General features: G+C 45.0%; 1 protein-coding gene across 3 annotated transcripts; it reads left to right on the top strand.

Annotated features, from left to right (window-relative positions):
- The first annotated feature begins 1,791 nt into the window (after window positions 1-1,791).
- LOC147898290 (polygalacturonate 4-alpha-galacturonosyltransferase-like) lies at window positions 1,792-20,980 on the top strand. 3 transcript variants are annotated; one of them, XM_087378777.1, is made up of 12 exons: window positions 1,792-2,161; window positions 2,271-2,630; window positions 2,809-3,037; window positions 3,309-3,343; window positions 3,474-3,533; window positions 3,896-4,024; window positions 4,113-4,275; window positions 4,367-4,434; window positions 4,625-4,962; window positions 19,142-19,499; window positions 19,592-20,179; window positions 20,348-20,980. In XM_087378777.1, exons 3-12 carry the CDS (start codon window positions 2,884-2,886, stop codon window positions 20,621-20,623), a joined length of 2,169 nt encoding a protein of 722 aa, XP_087234903.1. In that variant the 5' UTR covers window positions 1,792-2,161; window positions 2,271-2,630; window positions 2,809-2,883; the 3' UTR covers window positions 20,624-20,980. The 3 variants fall into 3 exon arrangements, with proteins under 3 accessions (XP_087234903.1, XP_087234902.1, XP_087234904.1); XM_087378776.1 differs by having other exon boundaries at window positions 1,792-2,048; window positions 2,213-2,630; XM_087378778.1 differs by having other exon boundaries at window positions 1,792-2,048; window positions 2,213-2,630; window positions 4,628-4,962.
- The last annotated feature ends 411 nt before the right edge of the window (window positions 20,981-21,391 follow it).

Genomic DNA, 21,391 nt, shown 5'->3' on the forward strand with positions numbered 1-21,391 from the left:
GAGAGAGAGAGAGAGAAAGAGAATGCAAAACTTATTTGCAGCTACCATTTTTGTGACTTTTTCCATGGTAGTTTTAGAATGTTTGTTACTTCACATCTCTTCTCCTTTACATTCTTTACATTCTCCCTTCCTTCAAATTTAAGATCCTTGAAAAGGTTCACAAGGGCTGCATGCATGTGTGGCCAATGGTAGAATCCTCAATGAATGAGCAAATCCATCTCAATTGTACACAATTTATAGTTATGCAAAGCATGCATACAAGCAAGAGCACCGGTGGTAATAGAGGGAGGTTTTCTACAATTGATATTTTTGGAAGTTGAACTGAGGCATAGTGGTCATTCAGGCCACCCTTTGGTAGTGGAATTGCAACTAGCTACGTGCTTTCTGTAGAGTCTATGTATTTTTGCTACATGTGTAGCCTTTGGAGGTCAAGCTGAGGAGCATTCACAAGAATCAGAGGTCTAGACAACTCCCATTAGGCATCTGTCTTCCATCTTGGTCTATCTCAATGTGTATTCTTGGTCTAGCATGATCATGGGTTATCACAAGCAAGACGAGGATGTGTTGGCTTTGGATCCAACAGTATAGGCTTGCATGGTGGAAGAGGGGAAGCAAGTTTAAAGGAAGTTTAGGAAACAACTCTAAAGTTTTAAAGATTGGCTTTGAGTTCGATTTCTCTATGGGAACCACTTTGGTGGACATGTACACAAAATGTGGGAGCATTGCAAGCACAGAGAGAATTATAGAGAGTTGGAGCGAGAGAGAGAGAGAGAGAGAGAGAGAGAGAGAGAGAGAGAGAGAGAGAGGTATACATAAGTAAAGAAGTTTTGATTCCGTAGTGAAAGGTTTGCGTGTTGTGTTAGAGAGAGAGACGCATAAATTAGACTGAGAGTGATTGAACGAAAGAAAGACTTCTATCTAGCACAGCCGCTCAATCAGCTTCTTTGTCCAAAGCTATGGCTTCCATTCTAGCATTATCCATTCAAGATGATGGTGATAATGGTGATGGTGTAGTTGCACAGATGCATTAGATGATCGCAACTTCGAGACCCAGCGGAGGGGGTCTCTACAGACGGGTCAAGTTACTCGTATAGGCAAGGGAGGGGGGGTGGGATTCGTGTTGCAAGTGCAAGGGGTAGATAAGAGTGTCGGGGCTTAAATATACATATATACATATACACATATATGGTATAGGGTAATAATAAAAAAGCCCAAATTCCTGTATATATATATTCGTCGATCGTTATACACAGATATGGTATAGGCGAATTGTGTCCTCAGATTCTGATAATAAAAAATCTATTAAAAAAAAGGAGGCTGGATAGTAAAAGCAGCGCCGCATCACGGTCGGGCTATCGCAAATGGCTGACCACTGGACACATGACGCGTGGCGTCCTGCCATGTAGGCAGTGTTAAAGGACCCGGGACAGGGGTGTGCGCCGCCGTGGTAATGACGTGGACCATGCCATGGAGAGCGCACGCCTGGCAGTCATTAGTGAGCGGCGGTGTCGAGTCGGCTACAGGGGCGTTCATGAACGTGGCAATCACGTGAGCACGGCACCTCAAGTAGGATGGATGCCACGGAGGCAGACGCCCTTGAGAAAAGGGCAGAGAGAGACAGAGAGAGACTAAGCCTCAGAGAGTGTAATGGTACTATGAGTACAAGCTCCAAAAAACCATGAAGAGCTTGAATGAATGAAAAAGAGCTGGCTGCCCAGCTAGCTATTTTGGCTATGGCGGTGCGTCATCATAGCTCTATCTCCTTCTTCTTCCTCGGCTATGGCTATGGCGACTCGCGACCTTCGCAAGCTTCCTCCTCGTCTTTCCTCCCCACACCCCACCCCCTTCCTGCACACTCATCTCTATCCTCATCATCAAACATGATTGTGCCTCGTCCCACTTTGCTCATTTTCTACGCCTCCTCCATGCAGCAGCACTAGCAGTAGCAAAAGCGCCCCGCCATGCTTGCTTGTCCACCGAAAGCTCGAGCTTGCCCGCTGTCGCGTCACGCTGATGGAGGAAATGTGGGGAGGACGACGATCTTGAAGGTAAGGCAAACACGGTGATGGAAAAATTGTCTCTCTCAACCAGCAAAGGAAGCTTCGTGCAGCAGCAGCAGCCGCCGCCGAAGCTCATTAAGCAGGAGAAGCTCAACTGTAAGGTAACGCAAACACGGTGATGAAGAAATTGTCTGAATTTGCCTCTCACGCAGCAAATGGAGCCTCCTGCAGCAGCGGCGGACGGTGATGAAGAAACTGCCTCTCATGCAGCAAATGCAGCTTCCTGCAGCAGCAGCAGCAGCTGACGGAGAAGCTCAACAAGCAGCCGAAGCTCAACTTTCAAGCTTGAGGATGAAGGAACAAGTTTGGAAGACGGTGAAAACTCTGGCACTGCGGGAAAGGTAGCCGCATTGCGGATGATGGAGGCCAGAAGCAGCTGATTAATAAGCTTCCTCCCGCAATAGCTCAACGAAGCTCGAGAAACACGCCATAGCACCTACCTTGAAGCTGCTCTTCCCCGCTCTTCGCTCCTCGAGGACCGTGCTGCCGCTGCGATCAGGACTCAGGCACGCAACAGGCAGCAGCCGCAGCAGCATTGTCGTTCTTGTGGCTCCTCAGCCATTGGAGAAGGTTCCTCTCTTATTTCCGTCTCATCGTCCAAAGCCTTTACCGCTCTCTTCTTCGGACTTCCTTTGGTAGCGCGCGAGACATTCACTCGATACGCGTCCTCATTGTCATCTCGAGTGCACGTTTCGTGGAACTCTCTGCTCTTTCGTAACCTGTTTTGATTTGAGCTCTGTGTGACCAGTTGCGGCAACCGATTGCTCTCTCCTTGCAACGAGTGAGCATGCTTACCAGCTTTAAGGCCTGAAGTTGTGGCAACATGCAGCTGCGAAAACGAACTAGCTATGTTCCCATTCCACGTTCAAAGAGTGCCAGCAAATATCGTCTTCCCCTTTGCAGTTTGCTCTTCGCATCTGTTGTGACGCCGCTAGTATTCTTGGCAGCGCACAGTGGGAACTTCAGAAGCACTTTCGGTATAGGCTTGTCTCTTTTCCGCCGTTCTCCTTCTGTCGCCATTCGAACTCTTGTACATTGAATGCCATGCCGTCGCTCCTATCCTATCCGCTGCGCCTTTCAAATTCAGCGTGGATGAATGCTTTTCTTCATTCTTTGTGAAGCTGTGGGCGTCATCTTCGTACACTAGCTTCCTTTTTCTTCGTTCGGATACCTGCCTTCTGCGCTCGCTTTCCGTTTGTCCTGTTTTCCTCATGACCATTTTCCGGGCCTTGTCTACTTGTTTTGCAGGGCAAGAGGATCTCCTTGATGGATCATTGAACGCGGTAAGAGCTCATCAAACAAAGTTTCCAGTTCACTCTTGCTATCTACTCGCATGAAGCGATTTTATGGTACCTTCCCTATAAAGTCTCTATTTCACAAGCTGCGGCCTAAATTTCTGCAGCGCTGACGCAGGTCCCTGAGCATAGGAAGCTTAATGCGTTCCAACAGATAGAGACCATGCTTCCAAAGGAGGTACACGTTCAGGCTACGGAAAAATCGAATCCAAAAGCATCAAACAAATAAGCCTACGAAGTCTTGATTGCCGTCTTAAGTGTGAAATTGAAGCATTCATTTCTATGCCACCTAAACCTAACCGCGTTGTTAGTAATTTGTTGTTGGCTCCATCCGCACAAAGCCTTACTCTTGTTCTTTTGTATTCGTTCGAGAAGTAATTTGAATTGCGGAAATACTCCCTGCTCATATCTTGACAGCTTCGTGTAAAAGGTTGATCGCGGGCTTGTTGGTTGCTGCTTTATATTTTTGAGTTGACCGCTGTCTCGGGCTGCCTCTCGGTATCGTTGTCTAAGTTCGTTTTTGCGAACCTTTTTGAGCAGGTGATTGATGCCATTATATCAAACACAGATGATTCTGGACCTTTGAGCCTGAACGCAGTCAGCAGAAAAGATCTGTCGTCCTCCTGGGTGATTGAAAAGTCAGCGGAGACGAGTTTTAGCACGTCGCAGGTAGATTCAGATTCTTTCCTTCCGTTTGCATTCTGTACATTTCTTCCTTGCATGAGATTTTATTGGACTTCATTACCGTTTCTACTAGACAAACGCCTTGTTGAATGCGGAGGGATTCAGTACTTTTAAAAACCTTAATGGAAAAACGGAGGAGAAAAACCATGAAGAAAAGTCAGCTTCACATTTTGAAGAGATTGGAGCTTTGGAGGGCAGAAAGGAAGCCGAGCAACAGATCTCACAGAGGACACCAGGTAGTAATTATTTTTCTATGTCCAGTGTCCACTTTAGTTGCCGTACATCGTTACGAGCATGTCATTCTTAGTCTTGCATCGATCTTTCCAGGACTGGAAAATGGAGAAGCCAAGCATACAGGAAGCGGCACGCTCTCGCCTGCTCAAAATGCAAGACGTGTACGTCCCTTAAAGTCTTTTGTTGCAAATTTGGGGATTATAAAGGTAGTTTTAGTGATCATCCGGGGTTAGGTACTATTTTACTGGTGGCAACGTCTTTCTTATTAGAGTAAACGGTTGTTTAACTTTTCATGATCGCAATAAGTGTGTGGCAGGGTTTCCTCACTTATACGCTCTGTCCATCATGCAGCAGATGAGAGCACAGAGGAAAGTGAAGAGACTGACAGAGCTCACTAAACAGGATGCAGCAGCAGCTGCAAAACTAGAGAAGAAGGCCATTGCACGGTCAAAAGAGATTACTGGTGTTGGTAGCGTGCTGAACAAGTACAGTATTTGGAGACGAGAGAACGATGAAAACTCAGACTCCTTGGTGAGGCTTATGCGGGATCAATTGATCATGGCCAGAGTCTATGCTAGTATAGCTCAATCTCACAATAAGTCTCACCTTGGGCATGACTTGAGATTACGCATCGCAGAGAGTCAGCGGACACTTGGCGAGGTCAACGCTGATTCTGATCTGCCACGCAGGTGCACTTTTTTCTCTGCACGTTGTTGGATTGCATCACGATTCACAAATACATTGTAATTAAGATGTATAGTGTGAGTTGACAAAGACATTACGAATCGATTTCCGTCACATGCATCTTTCCCAATAACGTGGACATATCTATTGGTACGAAAGAGTTCTTCGTAATATCTACTCTAGTACAGACATTTTGCCATTCTAGGAAGAAAACTGGGATTGCAGATAAAGAGTTTGCTCCATGACGTACCCCACGTCAGCATGATCACAAGTGCACTGACAACTTAAGAAATGGTTAGGGAGAGGACATTTCTTGGGCAGACTTTGACCTAGGCCAACCATTTAAGAGAAAAAGAGGGCCCCCAATCCTCATGTGTCTGAAATCAGCTTTCCTTATGGTGCTCTTGGAGCACCCTTGGAGGAAAGAAGAGTGGCCATCTTGAAGGAGCTTCGACGGTTTGGAGGCCTTGATCCTGGGGCTTAGTTTCCTATTCAGAAATCAGCACGGTACTTTCCATGCAGTAATATTCTCTACAGAGGAGGAGCCAGCTGCACCATGCAATGTCATCTCTCTCTCCATTTCTCTCTAAAGCCCACAGTCCAACTACAGCTCAACCTTACACTCCCAGCTCCTTTGTCAGTGTTCTTCAAGTTGGCCATCCCCCAAACCCTTTGACCTTTTTGTTGCCTGCATTGAGAAGATCTTCCCAGTGAGGTGGACAGCGGATTGCTCTTTATCTAGGAGTCATCAGTTTCTCGTGTCGCCAGCAGGGAGCTCTTTCCTGCAAATAGTGCCAGGTTGCATAATGCAATAAACATAGCCCTGACCTGCTAGTACATTAGCTGGACTACCTGCTTCTTGTGTCATCTTGCTGCAAGGACAGTAGCCGTAGACGGTAGGACTCCATCTTGACCTGCTCCTTAAGTCATCTTTTTGCCGATCAACAATGCCCAAATCATGAAAGCTTAGTGTAACAGGGATGAGAACTACTTTCTCCTGTTTAGCTGCTGTCCAAATCATGGTTCTCATTTGCATGATTTAGATCTACACGTGGCTGAGATTGATCTGCTTCTGGACTAAATGGCAGCCCTTGTAGCTGCCCTGACAACTTGACTTTGCTGAAGTTAGGCAGATGGCCATGGGGCTGTGGCATGTGCATGACATCCCCTTTTGCTGAAGTGGAAATTGTTTCCCACAAAGGAATCCTTCACACAAACTTCCCTCCTTGATTGACGGGAGTCCTTTCACCATGTTCTTGCATTCAAGCAATTGCATGGATTTAAAATTAAGATGCCCATACCTTTGATGCCATAATTGAGAGTCCATACATGCATACTCTCTGATGGAGGATTGTGACCGCCAACTTGTACAAAAGCCTATCTCTCAACCCAGGCTGATGGCCTGCAACATGCTCTGGCAGATGGCACAGTGGAGGTACAGAGCAGCAGCATGAGTCGGCTATTGGCTGACTCGTTGGGCGGGTTGGAGCCAGCCAACCAGGTCAGATTAGGGCAGACCAAGTGGTGCAGGAAAGTAAGGGCCAGGTGCCCTAGTTTTGTGGGCCAACAGGCCCTTGTTTTGAGCCCCAGAAGGGGCACATTATATATGCCAGAGGGGGCAGGTTGACTGACCAGCAGGTCGGCCATTTTGGGCCTGCTGGGTTGGTTGGTTGCCCAGCCCTCTGGGCCTATAAAAGGGAGGGCCTTGCGCCCTCATAATCATCCAGCAACTCAGCAAAAACAGGAGCATCCAAAAGCCACTCCCTTTGTTACGTACTTTCTACTAACTACAGCAGATCACGGGAGTAGCACCATAGAGTAACCTCCCAGCCAAATCCTGTTGAAGCGTGAGAGCACTCAGAGAAATCAAAATCGAGAACAACATACGTGCAGGTTCATTCTCCTTCTCTCACTAACTTCAACAAGCCCCATCTCCCTAGATGGATCTAGATGCCACATGTCATCATCATAGGGCCTTCCTAATGCATCTTTTCACCCCTCTCTTGGGATACTTCAATTCCAATTGCCCCTAGGCACATTTCTTGCATTAGGCCCTTAGCCTTAGATCCCCCTAGTCTGGTGCTATCAGCCCTCACCTAGGACCTTGACATTAATTCCCTCCCGATCATTTACATGAAGCGCAAACATATTACAAACAGAGATTCTTTAAGGGAAATGTCGACTGATTCTTCTGAGGTCATGCTACCTCGGCTAGAGCGTAACATTCCTTCCCTCTTCAGACATCAGCGTCCTCGATGATAAAGTCTGGGAACACTCTCCGCAACTAGTATACGGATTCCTAGGTAGCTTCTGATAGAGGCAGACGATGCCATGCAACCAACACCGTGGGTATCTTCCGATTTCGTATTTGCATTGCGGTCCAGGATTCCTAGGTAGCTTCTGATAGAGGCAGACGATGCCATGCAACCAACACCGTGGGAACACTCTCCGCAACTGGTATACGGATTCCTAGGTAGCTTCTGATAGAGGCAGACGATGCCATGCAACCAACACCGTGGGTATCTTCCGATTTCGTATTTGCATTGTTCCTCGGTCCAGGATTCTTGTTGGTTTGCGCCTTGCATTATCCTCCATCTCTTGAAACAAAACCACACCTTCGATTAGTGAATCACCAGTATGCAAAAATTTCTTTAAACGAGAAACATGAAACACTGGGTGCACCTTGCAACCCTGTGGCAATTCTAATTTATAGGCTACCTTGCCTATTCTCTTTAGAATTAACCACGGCCCACAATATCGAGGTGATAACTTAGCACACTCTCCTGAAGTTAACAACTTCGAGTGCGAAGGAACTTTGAGAAAAACTTTTTCTCCTTCCTTAAATTCTCTTATAGACCGGTTTTCATCCGCATACGCCTTGGCTCTATCCATAGCTTGGCGGATATTAGCTCTCGCAAGTGCTAGCATCTCCTGCATCTGAACCACAAAGTTCGCAGCACTAGGCACTTTTTGAGGTACTCCAACTATAGTTGGATTCGCTGGTCTATAACCATAGTTCAGCTCAAACGGACTGAATCCTGTAGAGGAATGTTTTCTATCATTGTAGGCAAACTCTAACAATGGCAACTACTTGTCCCATGTATGTTGCCTCAATGACACATATGCCCTCAGCATATCCTCTAAAACCTGGTTGACTCTCTCCGTCTGACCATCCGTTTCAGGATGATCCCCACTACTCATTCCCAACTCAGTCCTTAGTGTCTCAAATACCGCTGTCCAAAAATGACCGGTAAATCTGACATCTCTGTCTGACACTATGGATCTAGGCAATCCATGCAGACGAAATATGTCTAATAAACAAATCCGCCACTTGTGGGGCACTAATAGACTCTCTAGTCGGAATGAAGCGAGCCATCTTGGTTAGACGATCAACCACCACAAGGATAGAATCATATCCACCTTGTGTCGTAGGCAGTCCTATAATAAAGTCCATGGAAATGCTCTCCCACTTACTTAGTGGTATTTCTAAGGGATGTAAAAGTCCGGGTGGCTTCACCCGCTCGGCCTTACTTACCTGACACGAAAAACACCGTGTCACATATTCATGAATATGCTTTTTCATCTTTGGCTAAAAGAAATCTCGCTTCACGAGATCATATGTCTTCTCGACTCCTGGATGTCCCGCACATGGGCTATCATGGCACTGTTGAATGACTCTCTGCCTGAGATCATTCTGACTAGGTACTACAACCTTGCCATTTCTTTTCAGCATACCATCCCTTATGGTATATCTTGCATAAGTTTGGCCTTTTCTGGATGCCAGGTCATCCTTCTCTTCCCCAGGTCTAAACACATGAGCTTTAGGCCATAAGCTCTGGACAAACTCGTCCACCTTTTGAGTTTCTCTAATCTCGGTCATTAGAGCACTCTCTAATACCGTACAACTCATATTGTGCATAATGCGAGACAACGCATTAGCAACCTTATTATCTTTTCCTCTTCGGTACCGAATCGTTAAATTAAACTCCTGCATCAGCTCTGCCCACCTAGCTTGGCGGCCCCTCAAGTCAGGCTGTTTACAAAAATGTTTCAGAGTATCATGATCCACATCCACATAAAACTATGAACCATACAAATAATGCCTCCATGTTTTCAAAGCATGGATAACATCATACAACTCCAATTCATGAGTTGGCCAATTCCTTTGAGAGGGAGAAAGCTTCTTGCTTTCAAAGGCTACTGGCCTTCCCTCTTGAAGGAGAACTGCTCCTACCGCAATGCCACTTGCATCGGTTTCCAGGAACAACGGTTTCTGGGGATCAACTATTTTTAACACTGGTCCTGTGACCACAGCTTGTTTTATGGTGCTTAAAACTTTCTTGTTGATTCTGTCCCCATATAAAAGGTACTTTATCTGAGGTCAGATCAGTCAATGGCGATACTATTTCGGAATACCCTTTGATATGCCTTCTATAAAATTGGACAAATACCAAGAATGATCGCAAAGCGGTTAGACTCTGAGGGATTGGCCAAGTTAGTATCGCAGCTACTTATGCCTTCTATAAAATTGGACAAATCCCAAGAATGATCGCAAAGCGGTCAGACTTTGAGGGATTGGCCAAGTCAGTATCGCAGCCACTTTCTTCGGATCCATTTCTACCCCCTCTGGAGTAATTATGAATGCTAAATATTCAAGCCTAACCATACACAGTATAGTTTTCTTTTTATTTACATAAAGACCGGCTTTCCTCAAAGTACTGAACACTATTCTTAAGTGTTCACGATGCTCAGTAATACTTTTACTGAACACTAGAATATCGTCAATAAAATATACTACTAACTTTTCGATATACGGACGTAGTAAATCGTTCATAAGCATGACGAATGTAGCTGGAGCATTGGTAAGTCCGAAGGGCATTACCAAAAACTCATAATGACCAAACCTGCTTTTGAAAGCAGTTTTATGCACATCCTCGGCTCTAATTCGGATCTGATGGTAGCCACACTTAAGATCTATCTAGCTGAAAATCACGGCTCCATGTAATGCATCTAGCAAATCATCAATCCGAGCCATCGGATACCTGTGCTTAACAGTGATATTATTCAATGCTCTGTAATCTATACAGAGGCGAAACGTATCATCCTTTTCTTTAATATCGCTGGCGAAGCAAAAGGTGAGAAACTTGGTTGAATGTGCCCCAACTTGAGGTATTCTTCCAGTTGTCTACGTACCTTCGCCTCTTGAGTAAAACTCATTCTATAGGGAGGTCTATTTACAGGTTCTGCCCCCGGGATCAGTTTAATCTTATGTTGAACATTCCGCTCTAGAGGTAACCCATAAGATAGTTCATCCCTAAAACAGTCAGAGAACTCCTCTGCTATAAGATTATCCAGCTTGGCCATCTGACCACTTTACGCAACATCAGTGCTAGACGAAGAATCATCAACCGGCTCTACCGATGCTGTGCAAAGGAATAAAAACTCTTCTTGAGCTTTTCAGATTTTCATCACGGAAACCAACGGTCCCTGAGGTACATCTTTTTCACCTCGCAAGACATAAAGCACATCATTCATCTTGAAATGGCTGAATTCTTCCTAGAATGCCACGCCATACCCAAGGCTATATCTGCATGAGCAAGCTTAGTCATTTCAAAACCAAGCTTCTGAGCATAGTCCTGAATACGAAGCTCCAATTGGGTAACCCTTTGGTCCCATACTTCAGTTGAACTTCCATCTGCCATCCTGACTGTATACGCATAGTCAGATGGGCTAGTCTTTAACTTCAGTCTCTTCACGAGCTTGGAGTTAATTACATTGTGAGTTGATGCCGAGTCAAACAACACAATGATATCATGATTGGCCACTTGCCCTTTCATCTTAATTAACTCCGTATCATTAAAGGCTGTTTACCTTGTTGCTACGGGCTTAGATAGGATGTTATCAGGTGCACTCGTTACTAGCTTAGCAACAGACACACATAATTAACAAGGTACTGACCTCTGAGAAGATCCCGCTAGCTGAATCTGCATCTGTTCGACTTTGGGACTTTCCTTCATTTCCACGTCGCATTCTGAGACTACCATCTCAGCCATCCGACGATCCTTATTTCGTGGACAATCCTTCCACTGATGAGGCTGAAGGCATCCAAAACACAAGCCTTCTCTCCTCGCTTTTTCTCTTTGCTCTGGGTTTAAGGGAGACTTTGACCAAGCCCGGGCTGCCATTGGTGTTACTTTCCTCTTCACTCCAATGGTGGTACTTGATTTAGGAGTTTCAGTTGGTTTCGCCGGCTTGGCTTGACCACTCGGCTGAGAACCACTCCCTTTACTAATCCACTTCTTCTTAAACCCAGATTTCTTCTGGTACCCATACAGGGTCCCGACCTGTGCAAACCCACTTGGTCTGTTGCCCTTGGCATCTTCATAGTTCAGGGCTATGGCTATTGCATCATCCAACGTGTTCGCATACTTAGCCCGAACTTCCATTTTAATTCGATTATTCAATCCAAATATGAAATCTTTCACTTGGATTGATTGAGGTAGGGTTCATCAACCTTCATTACGCTCTCTCGAAACTTATCAATATATTCTACCACTGACAAATTTCTTTGACGAAGGTTTCTATACTGATTCCAAGCTCGGGATGCTTCGTCAGGAGGTAAGAAGTGTTTCCTAAATTCCCTTTTAAACCCTTCCCAGGTAGTGGATGTAATACCATCTTTTTGTTGTTAAATCCACCATTGATCGGCTGCCTCACTAAACATGTGGGTGGCCTTGCGGATCTTCTTGATATCATTTCTGATTACACAAATGGCGAACGCCTCGTTCCATTTGTGTAACCAGGTCTCAATGACATCAGAACTACGGTCATTCATCCGACCAAAATACTTTTCCGGCCTGTAATTGGCAATATTAGGTACTTTAGCCTTTCTAGGCTCGACCGTATGGACACTAGATTCTGGTTCCATTGGAGCCTTTCCTTTCTCATCTCGAGAAGGTCTGGTAGACATACTGTGTATCACTCTTCTAAGTTCAGACTGCCCTGCATTGGACTGTAATTGTTGGGCTAATAACTGCTGCAAGGCATCCTCAAGTAATGCAATCCTGCCAGATAAGGTGTGAGCTCCTGGGTGCGACACTTGCTGGGTCGGCCGGACTCCTGATTCACCAGGGTCCCTCCTAGAAGCTCCTTCTTCTGCTTCCATTCAAGTCAATGGGTGTTTGCTTTTATTTATTAAAAAAAAAAAAAAAACACCGCTAGAATATTGTATTTACAAACTGACAAAATTCAGTATACTGGCACTCTGACACAATTCCCTATTCTAGGGAATACCTGCAATCCCACATGCACACTGACTAGGCATTTGACACAGGCATAACCCAAATACCGCTTTTCCCTATACTAGGGAAATTCCTGCAAATCAACTCTGACTGAAGCACACAGGCATATGCACAAGCATAATTTCAAAGACTGTCCATAATTTTTTAAAAAAAATTCAGATTCCCCTTTGCTGTACAGGAATAATAAACTGTACACTGAAAACTGAAATTTTATATAAAAGGAAAATTTGATGCTCCTTGGAAGCTCCACGCAATTCGAGTTCCCGAAGCCTGCTCTCTGTTTCAGAATGATACGCTAATTACTGCTTTGAGGAGCTGCCTCCAATCTAATACGAACAAGAGATTCTCAGCCGGCGTCAGACGATTGAGATTACTCAGCAGTTCCTTCAGTCTCTCGACAAGGTCACCAGAGGTGGGTCTTGGAGGGAGCTCCAAGTATATTGCTCTATCCGAAAATTGATCGCCAAGGCTCTTACAACGGGTAGATTACCCAGTCCCGACTAAGCCATACATCGCCGTCGAGCCACCACGCTACCATCGCTGCTTGTACGTCACCCATCATCACGCCTCATTTACCAAATGAATAACCACCTCTAATCCTTGCCTGACGCCAACGGACGAGACGGCCAAATCCCGTGACCATTTTAAAGCACACGTTGCATCTCACGCTAGGCCTTTGCGATGTCAACTTTTATGTACAGAATCGGTAGGAAATAGCGAAGGGAACAGCGATCCTCTTCTTGTAATTTTTTTTTTTTTTGGCTAGCCCCTTCCGAGATCGTTAACTCTTATTCTATTCTGTTTTGGCATCACACGTAGTAGAATTATCCCTGTGTGACATGCCCACGCCGTTCGTCGTCACACCTCTCTCCACGAAGTAATCGTGTGATCACGTCCCATTCACGAGCCTTACTATTCGTTTCGCAGGTCTTTCACCCAGCTCCACGTATCGCCTCTGGATTTTCGTCAACCTGATAGCTCTGATTCCAACTGTTACGTACTTTCTACTAACTACAGCAGATCACGGGAGTAGCACCACAAAGTAACCTCCCAGCCAAATCCTGTTGAAGTGTGAGAGCACTCAGAGAAATCAAAATCGGGAACAACATACGTGCAGGTTCATTCTCCTTCTCTCACTAACTTCAACAAGCCCCATCTCCCTAGATGGATCTAGATGCTACATGTCATCATCATAGGGCCTTCCTAATGCATCTTTTCACCCCTCTTGGGATACTTTAATTCCAATTGCCCCTAGGCACATTTCTTGCATTAGGCCCTTAGCCTTAGATCCCCCTAGTCTGGTGCTATCAGCCCTCACCTAGGACCTTGACATTAATTCCCTCCCGATCATTTACATGAAGCGCAAACATATATATTACAAACAAAGATCCTTTAAGGGAAATGCCGACTGATTCTTTCGAGGTCATGCTACTTCGGCTAGAGCGTAACACCCTTGGGCATACTGGAGGTGAAGGAGAGTTGAAGGGATGCTGCAGATTGAGCTCTCTAGGGGCTGAACCTTGGCTATCTCTCAGGGCAGCAAGGTGTTGTGATCTGGATGGAGAGTCTACATACGCTTGAGGTGGAGCACGTGGGCTCAAGTCTAGAGATATCCGGCAGATAGTATAAGTACCACGTGGTAAGATCAAAGGACCACACTCTGGTGGGGCTTTGGATCTATCTCTTTTGTATTATGTCCATAACTTTGGATGGAAATATAGTGTTTTGGTGGTTTCTATATCTGACTGGATCATTGTCTATTGATGAGTTTGCACATATATTTGATGAACATAAGTTAAAGAAGTTTGTGATTCCACTCCACACACACACACACAGAGTGTGAGCTCCTAGGCTAATCTATCAGTCTTTCGCTGTGCGCACCCTCTATTGGTCGATTTCTAACATCACGGGTGTAAGCACAGCCCCGGTGTGTAACCGGACTTAGAGGATGCCTTTATGTGCTTCCCAAATTCCGTGATATGCACGATTCGACAGTTGGTGGACACCAAGGGGTTGCAAGAACTCTTGACAAGATTGAGCTTAAGTTTTTCAAGTCTCATTCACATAGAGATGTCCACTGGTATGTGTCGCACTGCCAGATATGCGAGCAGGTGAAGGTATCCCATGGGAGGTTGCGAGGTCTACTTCAGTCCCTTGAGATTTCGAATTAGTGTTTCGAACAAATAGCATGGATTTTCTCACAGACCTTCTGCCAGCCATTGATTCTAGGAATACCATGTGTCTGACCATTGAGGATAGGTTCAACAAATTTGTCATACTTACTCCATGCAAGGGTACCATTGATGCATAGGATACAACTCGACCTTTCCTAAGATTGTGGTATCCGATGTGTGGCATGCTGTGTATGGTTGTGTCTGATAGGGATTCCAATTTCACCAGTCAGTTTTGGAGAGCCCTTTTTGACAACTTTGTTACAAAGCTTAGCTTTTCCTGCAGCTTCCATCCGCAATAATAGGGACAATTAGAAATCTACAATCCCGATGCACGGTCCCGATGGTAGTAGTATCTAGCATTGGTTCAAATGATCCTAAATGATTCTTATTCCACCAGTTTGGGTAGGACACCCTATGAAGCAACCTTTAGCAAGTAGTTCAAGTCCCTTCTCACCAGGACATTCGAGAAGGTGTACGAGGCCGATCGCATCACAGAGACATGTGAGCAGATCATGGAGGCCGTGAAAGTCTGCATTGACGCAAGCCAACAAGCACATGGGTGATGTGGGTTACAAGGAAGGGAAGCGGGTTTATCTTCGGATCATGAAGAAGCGACTCAAGCAAGTGCCTCAAGCTCTCACATCAAAGCTTTGGCCCCTTTTTGATCATTAAGGTTATCAATGATGTGGCCATGAAGTTACGGTTACCTACAACATGGACCATGCATCTAGATTTTCATGTGTCATGGCTCCAGCCATATGTGGGTCTGGGAGTGACAGTGGTTCTAGATGTGGAGCAGGCCGAGACTGTTGATGAGGCAGAGGTGGTCAAGCCCGATACGATTTTACTTCATCGGTTCAAGAAGGGTACGTGCAATCATCAACGCTTGTACGTAGTTAGTTAAGGCATAGGGGCTCCCACGAGGCATCATGGGGTGAAAAATATTTTTTCACAGTTTATCCCCACCTCCTTTCAGCATATAAGGAGCCTTTTTCCATACCCTAGCTCTAATCTCAGCAAAAGGGGATGTCATGGGCATCCACAACCCGTGGCATGCTAGGTTGCCACATCAACAGCCGTACAGGCTGCATCAGCAGCCACATCAGCACATGTTGGAAAGGTCACTTCCCCATCTGTAAGTCCCCATATGAGGAGAGCATGGGTGAGGTGGACCTAGGATTTGGTGGATGGCCACAAGGTTGAGTTTGTTCGACTTTGCTGTGTGATTTAGCAGTAGAGATGTCGATTTAGAAGCCTCTTCAGCCCCTTCTCTCCCTTCCTCCTCCCCCAGATTTCTTTCTTTTACCATCCCTAACTTTAGAGAGTATGGGATACTGGATGGGACAAGTTACCCTATCTGGAAGATGAAGATCTGGAGTCATTTAGTGGCTCAAAAGCTGTGGAAACTGACAATGGGAGCTAAGGTGAAGCTGGAGAATATGGTGGACAACAAGGGGGAGATACTACTATTAGAAGGAGAGGAGCTCGAAGCTTGGGAAGATACAGATGCCCACGTCCTAGAATTGATCATAGGGACTACGGTAGACTCTGTGCTTTCTCACATCCAGACGACCGACACGTCAGTAGAGGCTTGGGCAATTCTGAAGGATTCGTACGAGATAGATAATACATCTTGGATCTTGCTTCTTTAGCATCAACTCTACAACTTGGATATGGGTGAGGGAGATTCGGTACAAGATCACTTGACGGAGGTCAAGGTGGTGCGGGATCAACTAGCATCGGTTGGTCAGAAGGTGGACTTGTGCCAGTTGGCCTTGATGTATTGAGGAGCCTACATTGGAGTTTCAAAAGCTTCGTTACGACTGTGATAGTAGGACAGAGGACCTAACCTCTAACTTATGAGAAGTTGGTTCCATTACTGCTTGAGGAAGCAGCTAGGGAGAAGCTCTACAACAATGACAAAGATGACAAGGCATTGCTAGCAAAGGGAAGGGCAAGCCTAACGGTGGCAAGTCTAAGAAGGATGACTCATTGACGAGGACACTTCCAAGAAAAGGAAGTAGAAGAAGAAGTGCTTCTATTGTGACACGCCAGGCCATTTTTGCGAAGGATTGCAGAAAGAAAAAAGTGGATCAGAAAAACAAGGAGTCCGATTCAGAGCTTGACACAAAAGCCAACGCTAATGTGGTAATCAAAGAACTGTTCTTGGTGACATCTACATGTGTCACTAAGGTCAGATATGTTGACCTAGAAGCCACAGTGAAGATGTCTGACATCGAGATGTGGGCAGACGGGGAGTCAGAAACCTTTGTGAAGGTAAAGGACAGCATAGAGTGCTTGGAATCTTCCAAGCGTGTGGTTGTTGATACTGGCACGAGGGTGGATTCCATGGAGTGCCCTAGGGTTTCATGTTCAGGCCTGGAACAAGACGTGAAGATGGTGCAATAATGGCGGGTATGCCAAGAGAGAAGGCGAGCTAGGCGGCAGAGCTTGTAGGCAGGAAGACAAACTGCAGTAGGCACTGTACATGGCGCAGCATGGAGAGGGCATGGTCGAATTTGCAAAAGTGGCTTTTTCTAGACCTTTTTGCTTCTACCGCCTCCTGGGCCTCTCCTCTTGCAAAGCTACAGCTTTTTGTTGAATTTCGAGTGGTCCCACGCACTGGTTGACTGGTTTTTCTCAGTTTTGGAGGACTTTCCGGCGATGAAACTTCTCCAAAACCTTCTCAATGCATTCCTCTCTGAAGCACGCTTCTTTTGAGCCCAAGAACTCTCATTTCTTCGCGATAGAAGTGCTTCTTTTCGCATTTTTCAGTAGAATTCTTTCTGTGGTTCGAGTTTTCAGGGCTTGGTGAGTTGTGATTTTGCTGCTGCAATTTCTTTTTGCCATAAGCTATTGGTTGGCCTCGTGTGCCGCCTCTTTCTTGGCTCACAGGTGCCCAGGTAGTGCTACATGAGTCATTCTTTGGTTGGGTACTTTGCTGATTTTATTTTGGAGCTTTGAAAAGCTTTGTGAATGCCATCTGGAAACCACTCAAAGAGAGTGCAGCTGGGGTGCAGTGTGATTGCATCTGGACAGCCAATGGAATTGCATATGGAAAAGAGAATGCCTTTGGATTGAGCCTATGGGTTAAGTGCACTTATGTGATGGTGTTCTATGCTTGAAAGCCTTGCGAAGGCTTAGTGAATTGGGGTTGCGTGCTCAGTTGCAGGGAAGGTCTCCCAGATGCAACTTGTAATCATTTCACTGTGAAATATAAAGAAATACCGAAAAGGGTGCCACGGTGTTTGGGGCCAATCGGGTGCACTTGTCGATGTTTGTTGAGCAGGGGCATTCTAGCCTCCATCCCTTTTTCAGTGGTTTTGTTTGTGAACAAATGGGTAAATGCCAAATGGTGATCATGCAATGGTTAATAATTGTGATATATGCTTTGTGAGCTGTAAATAAGTACTGAAGTGATTAAAGGTTTAGTTCCACTGCCCTGTGAGTGATTAGAGGCCGGTTTCATTGGTTGTTTTATAGCCCCACAAGGCAGTGGGGAGGCAGGGCACAAGTCGGCCTGCATAGGGGCTGTGCCCCTGCATGGAAATGAGGGCTCAAGCCCTAGTTATAAAGGCCCCAGGGGGTCCGGTTCTATGGCAGATTGGTCGGCCATATTGGGCAGGCCAGTCGGCTACTGCAAGGGGCCCTAGAGGCCTATAAAAGCAGCCCTTTGGAAGGGTATTCACCATCCGTGCCATCTACAGGGCTACCTACAGGTCCATTTCAGTCCGGACAGCAGCAGCAAAGGGTCTGCATCACAGCAGCCCTCAGCCTACAGCTCTACGGTGAGGGATCTTCCGCTTCATACAGTATTTCTCCATTCTCTTGCAGTGAAGGTTATCCTTCCATACAGTATCTATTCTTTCAATTATTACAGTCGTATTCAGCCCAATGGGGCAGACATGTATTCAGTTGTTCTTTTCTCCCTTCGGAGGCCCCTTGTATTCCTCCTCAGATTCTCACACTCACCCACATCTTCCACTTGTGTTTGAGTGCATTAATCTCTCAATTCAGTCAGCAGTTAGTAGGAGAGAGAAAGAGTTAGTCTTTCTTCCTGCTACAGCTGCTGCATCAGTTAATGGGATTGGAAAGTTGTACTTAAGATTTTGAAAGAGGGGGGCATGCAGTCTCTCCACTACCAATAGAAAGAGAAAAGGTATGAGCTCTACATTTTGGAATGCAGGATGTGGTATATGTAGAATAATTGCCAATTTTTTACAGGGATAATAGATGGAAATTCTCCTTTATCTGTAGAGTACTAACAAACTCAGCTAGAAAGCTTCTTATCAATGGATGATGCTCATGGATGTGGGTAGTTCTGTCTAGGATGCAGTTGTCTGCATCCTCCAAGTACATTGACAACATTGGTGGGGATGTCAAAACAGCTAGATCCTGCTATTTATTGATAGATTTTTTGTTTTATGAGGTAAACAGAGCTTGGATTCAGCTTCTAACCAAAGAGCTTACGCCATTTTTAAATCTTTTTGAAGAGTGTCTTATTGCTCAAATAGGATTGAATGAAGTAGATCTGCATATTGTTTGTAGAATAATTTTTTACTATGTGTAACAGTCTCTTGGACCCTGTTTTCGTGACAGCAGCACCGTTTCTATTATAGTTTTCGCGGCCTAGTTCAGCTACAGGATGACATCTATACAACACGTCTGTCCTAATCTAGCTCGCATGTTCATCATTTTTGGTGTTGCAGTGCCTCTGATAGGGTTAAGTCCATGGGGCAGATGCTGTCCCAGGCCAGAGAGCAATTATATGACTGCACAGACATAACCAGAAAATTGAGGGTGATGTTGCAGTCATCACAAGAACAGGCACGTGTACTCAAGAAACAAAGCACCTTTTTGAGTCAGCTTGCAGCCAAGACTCTCCCTAAAGGTATACATTGTTTGTCCATGCGGCTTACTGTGGAGTATTACAGGCTACCTGAGGAGCAAAGAGGATTTACTAGCCACGACAAGCTTGAGGACAAGAGCCTCTTTCATTATGCCTTGTTCTCTGATAATGTCCTAGCAGCTGCTGTGGTAGTCAATTCAACAGTCTGCAATGCCAAGGTATCAATCTTAAGCTGAGGATTTGAAGGGATGTGGTGCATCTTTTTGACGCTATTTTGTTTATAATTCCTCGATCTGTTCCTTTGAAGCAGGAACCTTGGAAGCACGTCTTTCACCTTGTCACCGACAAATTGAATTATGCTTCTATGAAGATGTGGTTTCTGGCAAATCCACCTGGTAAAGCCACAATTGATATCCAGAACATTGATGAATTCACATGGTTAAATTCTTCATATTGTCCTGTGTTAAGGCAGCTTGAATCTGCTGTGATGAAGGAGTATTACTTCAAAGCAGATCATCCAACAACATTGGCTGCTGGTTCCTCAAATCTGAAGTATCGAAATCCAAAATATCTTTCAATGTTGAATCATCTTCGCTTTTACCTTCCAGAGGTGTATCCAAAGCTGAGTAAAATACTCTTTCTGGATGATGACATTGTAGTACAGAAGGATCTGACGCCTCTTTGGTCTGTAAATTTGCATGAAAAGGTGAATGGTGCAGTAGAGACTTGCGGACATAGTTTTCATCGTTTTGACAAATATTTAAACTTCTCAAATCCTCACATTAGGAGGCATTTTGATCCACGTGCTTGTGGCTGGGCATATGGTATGAATATTTTTGATCTTCAGCAATGGAAAAAGAGGGATATTACTGGTATATACCACAGGTGGCAAAATATGGTAAGAAGCTCATGACTGTAAAGGCATCCTCTAAAACTTACTTAATGATTAGATCATTGCTAAAATAAACTGGTCAATTATACAAGTCCACTTCTGGTTTCATATTTGAAAAGCGTATTAGATTTAGTATGGGGTCTTACATACTGATGCATTTGGTTTATTGTACAGAATGCAGACAGGACATTGTGGAAGCTAGGGACCCTACCGCCTGGTCTTATAACATTCTACAACTTGACCTACCCTTTGGCTAAATCCTGGCATGTCTTGGGCTTAGGATACAACCCAAGTGTGGATCGGGGTGAAATAGAAGGTGCTGCTGTGGTACATTATAATGGGAATATGAAACCCTGGTTGGAGCTGGCTATGACCAAATACAAGAATTATTGGACAAGATATGTAAAGTATGATCACCAATTTCTTAAAAAATGCAACATCAAGCAATAAAATTGATCAGTTGCAAAAGCAGTACGATGCAGGCTGATGAAGAATCATCACATCTGTATAGGCGTTGTAAGTCAAATTTTGACCTTTTTTGATTCTTTGCTCATGAAAATTCATGGCTTCTGAACATTACGCTGTCCTAAGTTCAATCAGGTGGCACCACCAATGATGTTGACTTTCCAGATCCTGCTAGGCGTAATGTTATCCAGATTGTATGGTACATTCTGGTAGCAGTGCGGTTCAAGAGTGAGTCAGTCATCCACAGGCAACAGAAATATATTTTGATCGCACTCTCTTGTTTTGAGGCAATGCCCAGTGTAAGAGACTGCAAGGTCATTTAAGGAGACATTTCTATGATTAGAGCATCGCAATACTGTATATATAATTCATGTACTGAAGCACCCCGCATTTAGATGTTCGGATTCCTGCTGCTGTCAACCACAAATCTTCTATTAGTGGGTCAATATTATAGGTGTGGCTGTAGCCTCGTCTTGTAAGGTATTTTGTTCAACAATTGAGAGTTCTAACTAATGAAATTGTTGGCTCGGGCAGATAGCCTGCATTTCCACTCAAGAAAACACAGCAAATGAAATGCCTGTCATTGTTCTGGGGGTGATATTAGGGGTGATATGCCTTAATAAGACTAGAATATATCTAATCTTACAAATTAATAAAAATGTTTATAGATAAAGTAGCTGCTGAGGCATACGTACCCTCAAAAGATAAATCGATGAAGCACAGCAGCTGGCCACCACTTGGACAAGAAATCTT

Source organism: Dipteris shenzhenensis, chromosome 9 (assembly GCF_047967505.1).
Source record: "Dipteris shenzhenensis isolate YYH24624 ecotype China chromosome 9, Dip_SZ_1.0, whole genome shotgun sequence".
NCBI lineage: Eukaryota > Viridiplantae > Streptophyta > Polypodiopsida > Gleicheniales > Dipteridaceae > Dipteris > Dipteris shenzhenensis.